Source organism: Prionailurus bengalensis, chromosome D2 (assembly GCF_016509475.1).
Source record: "Prionailurus bengalensis isolate Pbe53 chromosome D2, Fcat_Pben_1.1_paternal_pri, whole genome shotgun sequence".
NCBI classification, from domain to species: domain Eukaryota; kingdom Metazoa; phylum Chordata; class Mammalia; order Carnivora; family Felidae; genus Prionailurus; species Prionailurus bengalensis.
The window spans coordinates 80,259,681-80,278,539 of record NC_057351.1 but is presented as its reverse complement, the minus strand read 5'-3'; the positions used below and the strand labels follow the sequence as shown (position 1 = coordinate 80,278,539).

Genomic DNA, 18,859 nt, shown 5'->3' with positions numbered 1-18,859 from the left:
CTGCCGTTTACTGCTTTCAGAGACCAATAATAATGCTCCCTTCCTGTCCAAGTCCGAGGGCAGGAGAGCGAGCGCTGGTGGCAGGTCCCCTTATAGAAAGTGGCAGTAAAGCCCTGAATGACTGTTGTCCTGTGCCCCCAGGGTGTCCAGAGAGTAAGGATTCTTTTCTCCTTGTTTCAGGGTTCATAGTGGCGTAATGCCCGCAGACTCCTGCGCGTTCCCCTAAGTTCTTAGAGGACCGCTTTGCCTTTTGAATCAGAGAGTTGCAAAGTTCGATAAAGAATGGCCCTTGTGGATAAGCACAAAGTCAAGCGACAGCGATTGGACAGAATTTGTGAAGGTAAGAGCCAGCGTGATTGGCGGTTTGTAACCAAAGGCGCGTAGTCCCGCCCTCGAACCCTCGCCCAGCTCACCGCTGACCAGTGGGGGAACTGGTTCCCTGTTGAGACTGCGCCCCGCCCCCCCCTCCAGCCAGAGATCCCCCTGCCCGTGTCCCGAGCTGTGGTCAGTAGACCTGACCTTCGAGCAGGGGTGCCCAGCTCCCAGGGTGTAGGGGTGGGGTTAGGAGAGCTGGGGAGGGAGCGGCCCTAGGTCTGTTTCTGGCACACCCCTCAGGTCATCCTGCGTATGACAGACGCTGCGTAACAAACAGGATCATCTTTTTTCACTTTCTGAGGTTTCCGGACTCTTACCTGTTTCGGGTTAAGGTATTTACAGTGATGAATTCCAAGATATTACTGAAGAGTCCATGCATTGTCTCTCATTACGTGTTCACATCCCTGGTATCTTTGAAAATGTCTGGAAGTGTTTTATTCATGAAAGGAAAAATAAACATAATTAAAATCTAATGGAAACCTGGGGACAGACCTCTGCGATGTTGATTAAACACCATCCCTCCCTAATGAGGGAGCGGTAAGAAATCCAGAGCGCGTGGCCCTGGGCTTGGAGTTGAGGGCTCCTCGCCAGCCTCGTCCCGGCTGCCGACTGGGCTGGCTTGGCCTGGTTACCGGTGACTTGGCTGCGACGTGTGTCACACAGGTCATGGAAGGGAGCCCCCCCCGGGCAGGATGGGCTCAGCGGCACCCCCTGGGCTCGCACACCGGTTGGCCCACCAGCTGCCCCGTATGGAACGGTTTGTCCTGAAAGCAGAGGTGACTCCAGCCACGTGGGGTGAAAGCATCAAAGGCGTGTTGTGTGACCGTATGCCCGGCAAGAGCTCTGTGACACGAGAGGGTAGTGGTGCTGACTGTCCCCCACACCCCTGAGGTTCTGCTGCTGTGCAGGGGGCTGGAGATTTAAAGGTTTGGTTTTGTTTTTAATAAACATGCCAAAACGCTCAAACCTCCAGGGACATCGGTAGGGTAGTGGAACGGATGCTGATGGTCCCTTCAACCGCATTTGCCAGTTGATGAGATTGGCCATCGTTTGCTTTCTTTTTATAGCTGTACAGATAGAGATACATTCGTGTATGAATGGATGGCTGGGCTTTGCAGAACCATGTAGAAGAAAGTTGCAGGTGCAGCGGTTCGCTCCCAAATACCTGCGTGGCCCGTGTGCCCTTTTAGGACGTCTCCTGATGTGAACACAGCACCGTAATCACGCCCCGGGGACCGGACCACACCGCAGTGTCCTGATAACAGAGTCCTGATAACAGACCTCGTGCTCACGCTGCCCCCGTGCACGTGATTCGTGCGGGTGCTTGTTCGTGCAGGAACTCCTCAAGGGTCGCACCCTCCATTTAGTGGTCTTGTCCTTGGTCTCCTTAGCCTACATAATTTTTTGAAAGCCTGTTTGACTTTCAGAAGCATGACTAGTCATGGAAGAGCCCAGACCGACTGGTTGGTCGTGTCCCAGACTCTGGCTTCCACCCGATCGCGTGGGGATTTAGTCAGTTTACTTTTTGACCTCTGGCGGAAAGGTGCTTCATTTGAGGTTACTGGGTCTCCTGTTCTAAAAAGGCTTTAGTGGATCAACTTTCCAGCGTTCGTGTCCTTGATGCCTGTGGTGCGGATTCCACCCGTTCTGCGGTTTCTATCTAGACGTACCGCATCAGAGACGAGAATGGGATTGGAGAGCCAGTGGCCTGTCCCCTCTGCGTTTTCAGGGCTATTGGCAAGGGCAAACCATGATGGTTTTTTCAGACCCTCTCTCCCCAGCATGGTTCACCCACCTGCCGCCCACTTTTTATAACCGAAATTTCAGCGTCTGCTTCACCTGTGAACGGCATTCCCGAGATAAGTTAAAGCTACACTTTTTGAAATTTCTCAATGGGCACCATCAAGACAGACATTTGAAATTCAGTTACTCGGGTGTTACTTGTAACCCATGATCCCAAACGCTCGTTTGCTGTCCTGTTAAATACAACAGGTGTTCCAAGGTGCATTTGTACACCGAGTTAACATTTTTCCAGGCCGGGTCAGGTGCTCACGGCCCAGCTGCTACCAGTGAGGCACAGCGGAGGCGGTATGTGTGCCCCTTGTTTGGCCTTTCCCTCAAATCGGTTCCGTGGATCCAGTCATTTCCCTGTGTCTCCATCCCTGGCTTTGGATTGTCTCCAGTGTCTGTTCTAGAAACCCGGTCTACCTGCTCTTGAACATTCTATTTGGAAATCCAGAGAGCCCAGCAGATAGTCTTCTCCTCCTTCCTGCCAGTGCCCCACTCCCAGGACCACGTCTGTCTGTCTGTCTGTCTCTCTCTCTCTCTCTCTCTCTCTCTCTCTCTCTCTCTCTCGTTGTTTCTGATTGTTAGGTTAAAAGCATGAAATTGTTTCTGTGTTGTAGCCACTCTGGGCTCATAGGGGCTTTGCCTTGGCTTCTTGGTTTCTTTGGTCTCTGGGAACAAACCTCCTTCAGGTTTCGGTCCTCTCTCCTGCCGCCAGACCCCCGTGCAATCCCCAGCTGCAGGATCCCTTTCCAGACAGGCCCTCCTGGGTCCGCCTCCAGCCCCCTCTGTCTCTTCAGTGAACACCTTTGCTCCAGCCTAGCCTGTCTGGTGGAAACTGAGCCTCACCCCTGCACAGAACCCCTGCCTGCCTTCCCAGGCCCAGCCCGTTCCTCCTGGAAACCTGAGGGTCTCTGTCCTCCTGAACTTCAATGTCCTGTGGCCACTCCTAGCCACTCTGCCCTCTGGGGTTCCGAGTTGAAGCCAAGGGAAGACAGGGTGGAAGGCAGAATCTGACTCAGGCCGCGTCTTCCCGTCACCCCCACCCCCACCACGGGATGTTTGTTCGAGATGGAAGCACAGTGCAGAGTATGGCTTTGCTTCTCAAAAGCCAGTCTTTGGGACTCCATCCAAATCAGTTGGAATAATGGCCTTTCAAGCTGACTTAGAAGCCAGATTTTAATTTTTCTTTTTAAAGGAACCGTTCTATTTTGATATTGATAATTTGTTCTCCGCTCTTGCCGATGCCTGGTCTCAATCCCAGAGTGCTGTTGTGTCAGGGTTAGTATGGAGTAGGGTCTGATAACAGGGACTGGTCAGAGCTGGGCTGCAACGGCAGTCCATCTTTTCTGATGGACAGTTCCAGTCTTGGTTTCCCCCTCCGTTAAGTTTGCTGGCATAACTGATACATCGCATTTGTGAATTGGACCACCGGAGTTTCACTATGTTACATCTAGACACAGCTGGTGTGATTTTCCCCAGATATTTGTTGGTCAGAGAAGAGGGCTTACTATCTCTCGGCATCACCAAAGTAACCCAGGAAAGCATTTTGCGGAAAGCGTTTTCTGGGTTTGTAGAAGCGTAATATACCAGAATGGCTCTGCCGATGACATTTTGTCGGAACATCTTATTGTGGGTTATGGTGGAATAAATCACTAAACGCCATCCTCCCCTGTGGCTATGGAGAATGTCATTTGACAAAAGTAGATATTTCATTTTACTTTATTTTGTTCAAATGTCTCACGCACGTGGAAAAATGGTCCTAATGATTGCATCCGTTGAGCTGTGATTAGTGCCCTCCTCATCCCATAACTCAGGAGTGGACTTTCCCCCTTCCTCTGCATGTCAAGAAGAAATGACGTGAACCTCCCTTTGAATAAACAGCCCTGTTTGACATTGCTTACCTCTAGGATGTCCTCACGAGCAGAGGTAAAAAGTGAGAAGGTAGGTTCGTTGAATGGATACTGGGAAAATAGAGACCAACTGACATCTGTTAAATACAGGAGTAATTACAAATTCTGGTAATTTTTTAATTAAAAAAAATTTTTTTTAATATTTATTTTTCATGTCTTTTGCCCATTTCTTCACGGATTTTTTGGGTTTTGGGTGTGGAGTTTGTTCAAAAAAATTTTTTTTACATTTATTTATTTATTTTTGAGAGACAGAGCACAAGTGGGGGATGGGCACCCCAAGTGTTGACTTTGTTTAATGTTTACTTTTGAGAGAGAGAGAGAGAGAGAGAGAGAGAGAGAGAGGCAGAGCACAAGCGGGGGATGGGCAGAGAGAAGGAGACAGAATCCAAAGCAGGCTCCAGGCTCTGAGCTGTCAGCGCAGAGCCCGACATGGGGCTCAAACTCACGAACCGTGAGATCATGACCTGCACCAAAGTCAGACGCTTAACTGACTGAGCCACCCAGGCGCCCCTGCCTTTTTCGGTCTTTAAAGCGTATGTAGCACTTTCTACAGAAACAGCATCGAAGCTGGCCATCTCTAGGTAGACCACAATCATTTCTAATAAATACCCGTAAACAACCCCAAAATGTGGATTTTAAAAGGGGGATTTATAATGTTGCTGTACATTATAATTGTATGTTTGGATTGGGCAATTATGCATGTTTCCAGTCATTATGTGATTAGCGATAATTACGTTAGCTGTGTAAATATACAATAGTCAACTAGACTCGACTTTAAACTCCAAAAGCATAAATGAACGTGTTACTGCCATGTGCTCATGTAAAGGAAGGGAGCGAGGTCAGGTTGAAGCTTTATGGAAGTTATTTGCAAGGGATAAAAATCCACATTTCCCCTTTATCTGGTGTGGTGTTTAGATAAACTCTTCCCCCGGGGTGCCTCTTGTCAACTAGGGGCTGGGTTCGTAGAATTGCCCACACTCAGGCCCTCGCTTTCTGCAGGTGGGAATCGGGTTAAACGTTGTATTTCTCTGTTCTCCTCATCTATAAGATACAGACATCGGCTTCTCTCTGAACTTGTCTGTGTGCGGAAGGGGCTCTGACTGCAGCTGGCAGATGTCCTTTACCTCCCTGTGTTTCTAACAGCAGCGTGTCCGGTCCGCTCGTATCCACCTGTGCTTTGGGGGTGTGGCGTGTTTGGCCGGTGGCTGGTGTTTTAGCGGCCGCCCCACCCCAGTGGATTTTTGCTCTTGCTCCAGACAGACCCCTGTCTGTGTCCCTGTTGATGGTCAAACCTCCTAAGTGCCCTGGAACCACCTGGCTTATCTTCCCAACCTGCTTGGGTTTGAGTGCCTTTCCTTGGGTCACCGCACCTTTAGGAAAGGCTGTCTGCTTTCAGGCTCAGTAAACCCCTCCCAGGAACCAGGGTTCCGACGGACCCAGGCCCAGTCTCCTTCCAACAGAGTAGGTCCAAGGACAGCAGAACAGTCCTGGCTGTGAAGAAGCGGAGAGCTCAGCCCACAGTGCCCCCCACAAATTCGGAGGATGTCCCTGGGCCTGGGTAGGTCCCAACACCGCTCAGTGTCATTACAGGCATTTGGGGGGACGATGGCACCAGAACCCCAGAATATACTTTGGTGCTAGCTTTTTGTGCTGTGACTTCTTTTTCAGGAAGGACCTAGAGGTGATACGCTGTGAGATGAGACCCTTTTTTCTGATCAGCTCATACTCAGTTCCCCAAACCATGATGTTAGCATCCTGACGTTAATGGGACTCTTGCTCTAACAAAGCTCAGGGTTTGGGGCACGCCGTCTGCCTCCAGAAAGGCCTCCGGTGCCCGTCTAGGTCCAGGCAAGAACTTGGCTCAGCACCACCAACCGAGCTGTGAGGTACCGGGAGGGGAAGTCTTCCGGGAACCGATGTGCGTGCACCTGGTCACAGTGGTCTCCCTCTTTTGTCTTGTTACTTGCTCCTCGGGGGCTGGACCATCCATGGGCTTGTTTCCCGTGTCCTGCTGGGAGAGATGTGTGTGCCAAGAGAATCCTTCCCATTCACACCCCGGAATGGGTGAAACAGCTTCTCGAAGCAGGGTGGACCGTCGGTCTTTACACCTGCAAGGTCTTGGCAGCCCATCTTCCGACTGCCCCCGGGCACAGCCGGCTGAGCCAATGCAGAGTGTTGCCAGGCAGCGTCAGATAGCGGGCGGCAGGTCCTCTGCGCTCTTAGCTTGGTGCCTCCGCACGCAGACCCTTGCAGGTGAGCGCCTATGCTTTGGCCTGGGCGTGGGTTCGGAGGTCCTCCCGGTGACCCCGTACGCCTGTCAGCTTTCCCCATCGCACAGGACGTGCCTTGAGGGCAAGGACTGGCTGTCCGTGGAGTCCTGTTGTCCTGTACAGTCACACCCATCTGGTCCCTTCACAGCCTATGTGTTGAAGGAACAGGCACATGGTGGAGAAAAGGACATGTCGGAGGGACAGGGCTCCATCACCTTGAGTGAGAAAACCAAGGGCTGTCTCTGCCAATTGATGCATCCCCTGGATTGCTTTGATAGCGTACTCCCCTTATAGGGTAGATTTCTTTGGATTTGGGGACCAAGAGACCTCGAGTGAACCGAAGAAGTTTCCTGGAGGTGCGGGTTACTTGAGCTGGACCCTGGTGGATGGACATGACTGGGGCATCTCAAAGCCAAGAGGAAGGAATTCTGGAATATTGGGAACCCACTACAGATTAAGTCACATAAAATACAGAGTGTGATGGAGTGAGGGGGGTGGCAACGTTGAGGTGGGTTAGGGGGTTACCTGAGATGCTAAGATTTTGTGGGATTTTTGCTCTTATCGGAGGTTTTTACAGAGAGGAAAGAAGCAAGTGGTTTTTGTTCTAGCACCTGCTGAAGGCAAATCCTGTGCGGGTCAGCTTTCCTGGTAGATTTTTGTCCTGTGGCTTGCCCAGGCCTGCATCCCAGCCCAGGGCTCCAGCTCATACTTATTTTCAAAACCTGCCCTTTTTAAAAGAGGAATGGACTTTTACCCCCATCACAAGAGGGAGTCAAAGCTAATTTTCATAATACAGCTGTTAGTAAGTTTCATAATCTAGGGACACCCGAGTGGCTCAGTCGGTTGAGAGTCCGACTCTTGATTTTAGCTCAGGTCATGATCTCACCGTTCATGGGTTCGAGCCCAGCCTGCTTGAGATTCTCTCTCTCTCCGCCTCCCCCTCCCTCCCTCAAATAAGCTTTTTTTTTTTAGAAGAGTTTTATAGGCTAGTTAAGAAATCAAGTCCTGAGCAATGTGCAAGCCTTTGTTTTCATTTAAAATGGCTAAGTCTTGGGACACCTGGGTGGCTCAGTTGGTTGAGCGTCCGACTTCCGCTCAGGTCACGATCTTGAGGTTTGAGAGCTCGAGCCCCGCGTCGGGCTCTGTGTCGACAGCTCGGAGCCTGGAGCCTGCTTCGGATTCTGTGTCTCCCTCTCCTTGGCCCTCGCCTGCTCTAGCCCTTTCCGTCTCTGTCTCTGTCTCTGTCTCTCTCAAATAAAACATTTTAAAAAATTAAACAATGATAAACGGCTAAGTCTAGAGTTCCTTGAAGGCTGGGACTGTTTACATAGCAGCTCATCTTGGAAGGGTAGGTTTGGTTACACAGCCCCGTTTCAGGTCTGGGGTTTTCTTCCGAGGGCATTCAGTGCTGTGTCAATCCCCTGATGACTGAAATGCTGTCTGGCCATTCTCATTTTCTCTTTGCATTCATGAGAACGTACATACAGGCTTCCTTGAAACTCTGCTATTTCCTATTTCACCAGTGCACTTGGGTCCCCCCGCCCCCTGCGATTGAGATCAGCCAAGGAAGTTATTTTGGTAGGGGCCCTGCGGGAACAGAAGGGACAGAAAACTTTTCTAAAGGCAGGAAGCTGTTTTGAAACATAAATCCTAAAACACTTGACAGAAACAAACAACCAACACAGCCTGGACACATTTAAAAGTAGGAAGCAGGATGTCCTAAGCCCATCTTTGGCCCTGTTTCTGCGGGAAAATAGTGCGTAACCCACCGACCTCTGCCGTGTCCCCCAGGAGATGCCGCCCATGGAAGGCAGAGGCGTGGGCGCTGCCGTGGCTTCCGTCCTGGGACCCAGCAGGCACAGGGGAGCATCTCTGGGGGCTCCGGTTTCTACCTTCGCTTGTGGAGGTGCCGTGATCTTGGGGGCCCAAGGGCTGGAGGGGGACCAAGAGATGGAAGGCTGGCCAGAAATGCTCCAAAGCTCGGCCTGGCTGCCTCCTGAGAAGGAGCAAGCATTTATTGCCACCAGGCGGGACACAACACAGCTGTCCGTGGACAGGCAGTCAGACCCAGTGCCCTTCATGTGAGTCCAAACGTTAGATTGGGTGACTCCGCCTCATGCTTGAGAAACGTGTAATTTATTTGTGAATGAATGTGGGGCTTAGACCCCAGAGCCATACTTTTCTTGTCTTTTCAAGCAGTTTCCTGGGTCATGGTAGCGGTTGGAACACGAGATGCCTATTGGTGATTTGCCCAAGGGCGAGCTGGCTGGTTGTGCCCTCCTTGATTCTCCTCCCTGTCCTTCTGGAACCTTCTAGATCATCAGAGCATCTTCTGATCTGTCACACAGGGAAAATGAAGAATTGGCTTTGCGGGAGGGTGTTGGCATCTGACCCCCCCCCTCCCCCCCCCCGGGGCTGCCGTTTGGGTTATTCTATGACGTCCGCTCTGGCTTGGGTTCATTTTGTCTGCAAGAGAATTTGGGTTGTCTCTTAACTTTCGGAAGATGGCTTTTCCCTCGGTGCAATTTTCCGTAGCAAAACTCTTTGCAGGACTGAAGGGTTAAGTCTGGGGGACTCCTTATCCTCTCAGAAATTGGGCCCATCTCGCTTTATTTTGTAAACGTGAGCTTTGCAGAAAAACGGCTCTCTTGGAGAGGCTGCAGCGCACTTGAGAAAAATCTGCCAGAGCGTTTGGGAAAGCGTGAGTCAAGTTACAGGTGTTTTCACCTAACACAGGAAAACATCTGTCCTAATATTTGGCGGCTTGTGGAGCCGGGGCTGTGTGAGTTTGGGCGGCTTCCAAGTGGGATGAGTTGGACGAGGATGGAAAGGAGACCCGGGCCGCCTCATTCCCGTGCGGAGGGGGAGGCGCCCACCCTGGAGCCTCCCCCCTACCCACCGCCCCCCACCCAACCCTGCCTCTGGCATTGCACTTTGCCCTCCTTCTCAGAAACCCGTTACTGGTTTCATAGGAGCTGTTGGGTGCACGTTCTTCTAGACGGTCCTGCTTCAGTCAGAGAACTTGAACCTTAAATGAGGTATTTGTAAGCCGGGTGAGCAGGTGCACTCCAGGGCTGACGCGCTCACCTCTGAAGTGATGTGTCTGTACCAGGAGTGGAGCCTCTCAGGCCAGCACCACACAGTGTTAACGTTTTCTTCGTGACAAGATGGGAAGGAAAGGAAATGGCACGATGGACTGACTAATCCTGAGGCTTGAGGTGGTTTTATACCTTCCACTAACCGAGGGGGGGGCCCCAACTCCAACTGCAGCCCAGTGCTCCCCACGCCGAGGGGCGGGAACAGCCCAAGTTCAGGAAGTTCCTTTCTGATACTCTAGCACTTAATTTTGTAGGTGATCTCTTCAGTACCTGGGGATTCTGGAAAATCGTAAGCAAAATGACAGAATTACTGTGCTAACGAGGTTTCCTGTTTCGGGCAGCAGCGGGGCAGCGTGACCCAAGGTCAGCGCAGGGAATTCTGGAAAGCAGAGCGTTTGCTCTGCCGTGTATGATCTGCGTCCCACGCCCTGTGGCCACCCCCAGGACAGGGCCCCTGGCTCCATCCCCGGTGACTGGGATGTGACATAATCATAGCTGCTTCTAGAGTCACTTGGGGCCAGAGCACCTGGAACGGGGCCTGGTGCAGACATTGACCAACGTGGACGTCCTCTAAGAAGGAAACGGTAGGAGGAACGTGACACCAGAGAGGCCTTGTTTCTGGTCACCTCTGCTCTTCCCGTCTTGCCCGGCCAGCCGGTGGAAGTGTTGACGGTGGGGCAGAGTCCCCACCCCTCCCCCTTTTGGCCACAAAACCCAAGACCGGAAGGGGAAGGTGACGAGGTAGACGTGGGCCGGGGCTTCTCGGGGGTGTCTGGCCCGTGTCCTCCGTCAGGCTGAGGTGTGACCTACCTGATAGACGTGCCAGCTTGTGTCCTGTGCTCCGTCTGAGAAGGGTCCCGAGTGTCACGCCCCAGCCTCCGCAGCCCTGAGCGGTGAGAACCTGCCCACGGTGGGCCTGCCCAGCTTGCCAGCCCAGCCGTGCGGGGAAGTGATCTGCTGTAACCAGATAGCGCTGTTTCCATTTGGCTGTGGGCTCCAGACCGCCCTCCCGTCCGTTTGGACGGGTCTTCTAAGCGGACACTTCCCGGGGCTGCTGGGGAGGCGTGTAAATACTGTGTTGCGTGTGGCCAGGCCTGTTTCCTCGTTGCCTGCCCAGCCAGGCCTTTCAGCCCATGGGCACCAACGTGCCAGCAGAGGAATTACTGACCTTGGCACCAGCAGGCTGCTTTTATACGCGGAAACCCTACGTTCGGCAGTGTGGCTTGTTAATTTTTTTTTTTGTTCCCCCATGCGTCCCAGGAGGGGATCGCGGGGGAAGATTTGGGTCTCCTCCTGCCAGCATATGTTTCCAGATACCTTGAGGCTTTGTTGGTGTTTTGGGGGTCAGAAGTGGTAACAGACTGGGTTCCTGGGCTCCGTCCTTGGCGCGGATTCTCAACAGTCCGCGGGTGGCCACAGAGCTCTGGGGGAACAGCGCTGGTATAAACAGAGCCGGTCCCCACGTTTGGTATGCCCGTGTGCACCGGGACACAAGGAGATGGGATAGAGCCCTGCTCCCTTAAACTGTCTCGCGTTGCCACGCACCCCCAGTTCAAAGTAGGATTTGCACCTACTTTCTCCTCTCTCGCGGTAAATTTTCGGTATTTCTCATTCCAAAAAAAAATTTTTTTTTTTTTTTTAACGACCGGTGTTTTTCGTAAGTGAAAAATCGAATCTGACGTAGACGTGGGTGAAGACAGCAGTCCGGTTTAACGGCTGCAGACGCGCACAGTGTCTCGTCTGTAAAGGTTCTCAACGGCACGCGCCTTTGCAGCATCATGATCACGAGCTTTTGTTTTTGTGGTGGGTTCGGTGTCATGGGCTCCCGTGGTCGGAGGAGGGGAACCTGTAGCTTGGCTCTGTGTTGTTTCTCTGGGACCCTTCTCTCTCTTTAAAGAAATGGTTGAATGCTCAGAGGTGGGCCGTTCCTTATCGAAATTAAGTAACTGTTGTCCTTTGTGTTATTGTGCCTGAAGTCCCTCTGAGCCATGTAAGGATCTTAATCCGTGGGACTATGGAGAAGCCTCCCCAACATCGAAGCTCGCCGAGCCTGCTGGAAGAACACTTTCCCTGCGAACAGATATGAAGGAAGGCACACCTAAGTTGCAGAAGCTTCCCGGTTTTGCTTCCTAATGTCAGGGCTTAGTCATTGACCTCTGTTGCGGTCTTAAGTTTTCTTTTCTTAATGTTTGTTTATTTTTGAGAGAGACAGAGCATGAGCAGGGGAGGGGCAGAGAGAGGGAGAGACACAGAATCCGAAGCAGGCTCCAGGCTGTCAGCACAGAGCCCGGTGCGGGGCTCAAACTCAAGAACCGTGAGATCACAACCTGAGCCAAAGTCAGAGGCTTAACTGACTGAGCCACCCAGGTGGCCTTCTGTCGTAGTCCTTAAGATGGTAAATTCTAGATCACACACCGCAGGTGTTTGTTTGTTTGTTTGTCCCTGGCAGGATGGAGGGTTTGGTGTTTTATGATAATAAGGCAAAGAATGCATTTGGACTTGAGCAGCAGAACTCATGTGATTGGTAACCCCGGAGTCCTCTCAGAGCCAGATTTCACTATCGGCGGGGCATCGGGCTGCAGGCCTGGCCCATTTCTCAGGGTACCTCGTGTTCTAGAATTGTGCATGAGATTGTTTTTTTCCCCTTTTTATCCTGCCTGCCTGTTCACATTGAATTTGTTCTTAGCCGTGTGCAGTGGATTAACATTTCATCAGGTTGGATTAAGATTGAATTGACATTAAAGCAGTCTTTTCCTATTTTCCTTCTGTCACTTTTAGGCGATCCGAGGCGGGGGGTGTGGGGGTGCTCATCCCAAAAGTGCCCTGGTGAGGACGAAGGAGATAAGCCAGGGCTTCAGTGTGAAAATAATTCCCAGTCGTGGGTCGGGAGGCTTGGCTGGAGCCCTCAGCCCTCCTCCTCCGTCTAACTAACGAGATGTCACATGGAACAAAAGCTTTAGGGGTTTTATTTAGCTCCTAATCCCCACGCTGAGAGAGCCGAGGTCCATGTGAGCTCGCCCGCCGGGAGGAAGGGGGGCCGGCGAGCTGGGCGCAGCCTCGTCCCCGGGACTCTGGTGCTGCAGCTGGGGAGTGAGGCGAAGTTACCGTGAGTGTTGTGTTTTGCCTACTAAGGTTTCGGAGGATTAATAATTTAGGCCGTACTTTGAAACAGAAAACCCCCAGTTGGTCTTTCCTGCCGTCCGGGAAGGGTTCGGATGCAGCAGGCCGGCCGTGATGCGTGTCACTGAAGATTCGTAGAGACCGGCCGCCTCCCCCGCCTCGGCCGCCGCCGTCCCTCCTTCCCGATGCCGGTCCCCAGCCGGCAGGTCCCCATCGGCCGGTCCCAGAGCTGGGATGCTGCCGGGTGGTACGAGGGCCCCTGGGAGGTGGCCGAGGCCCCGGCGAGGAGCAGCTCCGTGGCGGACGGCGGCACGGCGGGACCGTGGTACGAGCCCCAGGGCGCAGGCGAGCCCTTCCTCTACCGGGAGGCCTTCTTCAACTCTGTGGCTGGCAGCAAGAGCCCCGTCGCCGACTTCGCCTTTTACGACAGCAGACAGGCGCTGATGTCTGGCCGGGGCGCCCTGCTGCCGCGGGATTACTACGGCGACGCGGCCGCCCGGGTGCCCAAGGAGGCTCGCCACCCGCGGGACCCGGGACTCAGCCGGTCGCTGCCTGGTTACGGCGTGACCGGCGGCAGGCTGACATGGGATCAGGTGCAAGGCCGGGTCCCCGCCCTGCAGGATGCCGGCCACCTGTACCGGGACCCCGCGGGTAAAGGGGTGGCTCAGGGGCAGCGGACGCAGAGCCGGGCCCCGTCGCCCACGCACTGTGCGGGGGAGCTGCTCGATGGCAGGTTCTCGGCCCAGGCCCCCGCCTACCCCGCCAGCCAGATCTACAACGACGTCGCCGAGAGGCCTGTGGATTCCGCCCTCTCCAGGCAGGCGGCCCCCACCTGCCTGGTCGTGGACCCCAGCACGGCCGCGGCGCCGGACGGCGGCCCAGGGGTGGCCCCGGGAGCCCTGAACCGAGGCTACGGGCCTGCCCGGGAAAGCGTCTCCGGGCTGGTTTACGAGAACTGCGAGGCGGTCCTGCCATCCTTCCAGGGCCCCGGCGGCAGGAGGAGCACGCTCCCTGAGTTCCTGGCCCTCCTGCGGGCCGAGGGGGTGGCGGAGGCCACCCTGGTGGCCCTGCTGCAGCAGGGCTTTGACTCTCCGGCCGTCCTGGCCACCATGGAGGACGCGGACATCAAGTGCGTCGCGCCCAACCTGGGCCAGGCCCGCCTGCTGAGCCGCCTGGCCGCCGGCTGTAGGACCGAGATGCACCTGCGGAGGCAGGGCCGGGTGGGCCCCCTCCCCCGGGTGCGCTCCAGCAGCTTCAGCCACCGAAGCGAGCTCCACGGGGACTTGTCTTCTCTGGGCGCCGCGGCCTCGCAGCCCCAGCCCGTGGGTCCCCTGCAGGCGGCATCCCCCCGAGCAGGAGACCCAGCCCGCCGCCCCTCCAGCGCACCATCATCCCAGCACCTCCTGGAGACGGCGGCCACCTACTCTGCCCCCGGGGTGGGCGCCCAGGCGCCCCCCTTCCCCTCCAACTCTGGGTACGGCTCACCCACCCCCTGCGCCCTGACAGCACGGCCGGGCCCCACGTGCCCCCCACAGGCCGGGGTGGCCTTAACTTACCCGGGCCCGGCTCCTCCCCTTCACCCAGGCCCCAGAACGGCCTACTCCACGGCATACACGGTGCCCATGGAGCTGCTCAAGAGGGAACGCACTGGGGCCGCGTCTCCCCTGCCCACCCCCCATGGCAGCCCCCAGCTCTTGCGGAAGCCCGGTGTCCCCGTGGAACCGTCCACCCTGCCGCCAGCCGGCCAGAGCCTCCACACGCCTCACTCGCCCTACCAGAAGGTGGCCCGGCGGACGGGCGCCCCCATCATCGTCTCCACCATGCTCGCTCCAGAACCAAGTAATGAACCCACCCCTGCCCTTCCTCGTGGGACGGTGAGGGGATGGTGCGGGCAGAGGTTGAGCACAGGACGGTGGGGCCTCACGCTCTTCCTGCTCTCTTGCCACGCCTGGAGAGACCAGCCCCTGCGCCCTCATGCCCGCACACACTCCCGGGCGAGGCAGCTGGCCACAGCTAGCCAGTTGACACAGGTTCGCTTGGGTGACGCGGGTTTGCCTTCAGGCGGACCCCCTGGGACAGCACCCTCCTGTGTCTCTAGTTCAGCTCAGGTTGCTTAGGGAACTTGCCTTTATGGTGATGACCCACAACGGTGTATCTGGGAGAAACCCAGGCTTCATTCAGGACAGAATGAAACCGTTGGCCCATGGGAGGGGGGTGTGTGTGACGTTTTCTCCAGTTCACCTTCGGTGGCTTTGGAGAAGGCAGGGGTGTTTATCCAGTGCCTCCTGTAAATCGTTGATCATTCATTTGCCATTAGAAGTATGTTCTAGCATGGAACCCCGCCCCCCCAGCCCTGACGTGTCTCTGTACAGCGTCAGAGGTGGGACTGTCACCCACCATAGAGCTAAAATCTGGTGTGCTGCCAGACTTGCGTGTTAAAGCGAGATGACGAACGAAATCCCTGAGAACTCCCTGTTTCAAAAACAGACTTAATCTCATTGGAATACAGTTGGTTGGGAATTCTGCTGACTTGTAGGGAACAATATACTTTCAAGTCGAGGAATGAGAGAACCATCCTAGGTGGCTGTCTTCAAAGCAGGAGACAAGTATAATTTATTACGTGCGTTTCCTCGGGCATTGTGGGTAAGGTTCCGGGTGGACGTCCCCCGAACAGCGCTTTACTTTGAACTGTAAAATCCTTGCTGCTAATTCAAGCTGTACATCCGTTTCCTTTCTTCCTTCTTGCCTCCCCAGTTTAGAAAACTAAACCCCTCTTAAATGAATTTTTGTTTTCTGAATAACTAGAATGCTCGGGTGGAGGGACTTGTGTGAAAATAGGATGCGCCTTTTTGGAAATAACCCCTTCGAGAGCTGTGGGAGCCTGATCTTGAAACCCTGAAGTAGCTCATCTATCTTGTGCGCGGAGCTGGCGACCTGGTGGCTACCAGGGGACTGAAATGGCTACTTTGCTTTTTCGGATCCACCCGCGTTCGCAGTGTCTTTCTTCTTTCCGAAACGGGACTGAGCAATTGGAGTTTTCTGTTGTCTCGCGCCGTAGATTCTGGTTTTGTCTTGTGTGTGGGGTTTTTTGTTTGTTTGTTTGTTTTAAGTTTGATCATACAATGTATTTGACTTACGGGTTTTTTTTTTTTTTAAGATCAATGGACCACGGGAGGGAAGTCAGATGCACACACCAAGAGCGTGTGCACCTCCTCCTTCCCAAACATTCTTTCTTTGCAACCAACTAATTTGCATGGCGATGACATTTGTTGCTCCAGTAATTCCATCTGATAATGGCCGGGCTTGCAAAGCGGATCTGAAAACATATTCCTTAATTATGTGTTGCTAAGCAACGAGAGGGTTTGGTCATAATCACAGAAAGATTATCTCCTCATTGAAGTCCTGGAAAGGTTTTGCTGAAGGAGGACCTGTAAAACTGCCTTATTTTCTTGGTTGTTTTTTGGTTTTTTTTTTTTTTTCCTGTTTGTTTTGCACCGCCTTCTCACGAAAACATTCCCCATTATTTGGGTCCGGGGTAAGGGATATTATTTAAGTTGTTTGGAGTCTGATTGTTAACACACTGCTTTGCAGACCAAAGGATATTGATTTTTGTTTCATTTGCGTGGCAGTGAGCCAGTGCCAAGGAAGCCTGAAGTAGGAAGTCTGCCAGCAAATAAATTTCTCTGTCGGATGATCTAGCCCGTAGCAGCCGTCTTCCTCCGCGTCCCTTCTCGTACATGCAGTGTGTCTTTATAACCCTCCCCTGAAAGTGGCATGTCGGGGACCCGGGGGTAGGAGCTCGCAGCCTGCAGAAGTGGCATTTGGGGTGGGTGGCAGGCTTCATAGAATCAACAGCCGCCTTTCGATCGGTTGGAACCTATAGTCGAGCTCCTGGCAGCCCCCCCCCCCCCCCCCCCCCCCCCCCCCCCGCCTCGAGGGGAACGTTTACGATGAAGGGAAGCAGCACAGACCTCAAGTCTGGAAACCCGCGGTCCTCGCTTGCCCGCTGAGCTGGGCAATGGCCATCTTCAAATCTAGCTCTGGCCGCCGTGGTCACTTGCGACACGGCCAGCAGGAGTAGTAAATCTTCTTCGTCTTGGTCTTCACCTAACTGCAAAGGTTTCCGGGTGATCTGGAGGAGCAGGGAAGGCCAGGAAGGGGGACTGTCTTCTCTCTCTTTGGAGAGGGAATCTGTAGGTTTCCGGTGGGTTGCGTGTTAGGGCTTCAGTGCCTGGTTTCCTTTTTATGGGCTTTGGATGTGGGGACACCTACTTGCTTTTCTTAGTCCACGAACTACCTGCTTCATCTCGGCCGGCTTTGTGGGTATAAATACCAGGCTGCTTGCTAGTCCGTGGCAGTTCAGGGTGACCAGATGAGGAGGGACCCCCGTGCAGCCCGCCATTCCCACGTGACCCGGGATTAGGGGGCTTGCACATCAGACCTGCGTGAGCATCGGCCCCCGGTGCACCTGCTGTGGCTCACGCGCTGACCTGGTTGACTGTGTGGCACAAACTGCGGAACCTTCCGGCAGTGGCTGCAACCCGGCGGTGCCCCCTCCCCCACATCACGTGGTGTCGACTGAGCCCTTTCTGTGACAGTGCAGCAGGGCGCCTCCTGTAAACAGCGGCACTGCAGCCATCTTCGGAATCTGTCTTCCCCGGACACGACAGAGCACACAGCCTGCGGAGGGCTCACCCAGAGCACGCCCAGCGCTCGTGGTTGCAGATGAGAAATGCAGCAGGGCTCGCTCTTTCTGGGGCTTGTCTGTTTCCTTCCAGGCTTTTTTCTGTATGCAGCTGGATTCATTAAGCGTTGTGACCCCCAGCTGGTAGCGGGGGCCGCTGCCCCGAGGACCTTTCAGGACCCGTCCAAGGTCCGTTTCCACTGGGGCTGTGGGGAGATGGGTGGTTGTCCCCACGTTCTCCGCCATCAGAGCTGGTCACGCGTGTGGCGGGGTTGGATGTGGCACTGACATGTGTGTGCACCTGGCCTGCTGGGTAGGAAGCTGGGACCCCCCTACCCCCCCAACCAGGGGAAAACCCCAGTCTCAACAGAATCAGAGCATTGGGCCGTGCACACCTGGTGATTCCTTCCCGGTCCTTGGTTTTTGTGGAGGGGCCCTGGGCATATGAAGGTCTGTGCTGACAGGTGGGCAGGGAGGCGATTCCCTGGTCTTGAGGGTGAGGACTCTCAAACCATCGGGCTGGAGGGAGGTCACGGTGAGGCCCCAGAGGCACCCAGTGCCAGCCATTCGCACTATTCCCTACCCCAGGTTAGAGCCAGCCTGGGAGGGGCGGGATGGGGATCTGGGGACTGTGACCCTGAGCTGACCCGGCAGGACACCAGGTTGACACCATCCCTTCTGCTGAATAGCATTACTTTGGCGAGATCTTGCCGTTTGACTAAAGAGATGAGTGAGGGAAGCAGGGAGACCCTTAACACTCCTGAACACAGACCGTGGACCAAGTGAGGCAGGTTGTGAGCTTTGCACTTGGGCACGATTCTTCAGCACTGACCGTGCCCCTGCTGTGTGCTGAGCCCCAAGTCAGATGTTTTGACGCTCGCAATCGTGTAAGACCCAAGCGTGGTCCTCAGATGCTCCACAGCCCGGGGTGTTGTCAGGGGTGGGGCGTGCTGCCATGTGAAACCAGGGGCCACGCGGGGGCCTTCTGGGAGCCCGATGTGGTTGGGAACACTTGTCTATGGACATGGTGTGCAGTGGAGGGAAAGGCTGAGGGCACAGTACAAACCCGAGGACAGCCATCAAATGCAGACCTTGTGGGGAGGTCGAGGGAGAGCACATGACTCGAGCCAGTGTGAGGGAGCAAAGACCTGTGTGCAGGAGTCACAGCCTGCAAGGGCTCTTAGAGTCCGGGCTGTTGTTTTGTGACCCCCCTCCTCGGGGCAACTCTGGGACTTGTTTTCTTACAGAGTGGTCTGTACCTCGGTGGCCAAGAAATTTCTAGCAGGAAGGAGACTTGTGTGAGGCCACTCAGCCAGTTCTCATCTCTCTTTCTGGCCAGGACCCTCTTTTCTACAGTTGCCTCCCTTACAAATCAAGCTCGGGAAGGAGCCGTGCACTTCAGAGGTGCTGACAGCTCAGCCTTCCCAAGCGAGGAAAACCCCTAAAATGCGTTCCCTGTGCCCATAAAAATGGCAGCTTTTGTCCCGTCTTTCAGGCTGGCCCCTGTGCACATTTAGGAGTCAAATGTGGCTCTTCGGTTCATTGTTCTCCAAATTCAAGGTGCCCCCTCCCTCTGTGGTCACCTGCTCCTGGCCTCTGCATTCGAGGCCTAGA

At 54.5% G+C, this 18,859-nt stretch overlaps 1 protein-coding gene across 5 annotated transcripts in view; it reads left to right on the top strand.

Annotated features, from left to right (window-relative positions):
* Nucleotides 1-18,859, top strand: part of CTBP2 (C-terminal binding protein 2) — a 161,891-nt gene that overhangs the window by 111,131 nt on the left and 31,901 nt on the right. For 4 of the 5 annotated variants that reach the window (XM_043597813.1, XM_043597816.1, XM_043597815.1 and 1 more), the window contains one exon: nucleotides 181-340. In XM_043597813.1, the coding sequence (XP_043453748.1) occupies nucleotides 283-340 (58 nt within the window). In that variant the 5' untranslated portion in view covers nucleotides 181-282. Of the gene's footprint in view, nucleotides 1-180; nucleotides 341-10,719; nucleotides 14,401-18,859 lie in introns of those variants that run through there. The other variant, XM_043597812.1, reaches the window with a different exon arrangement.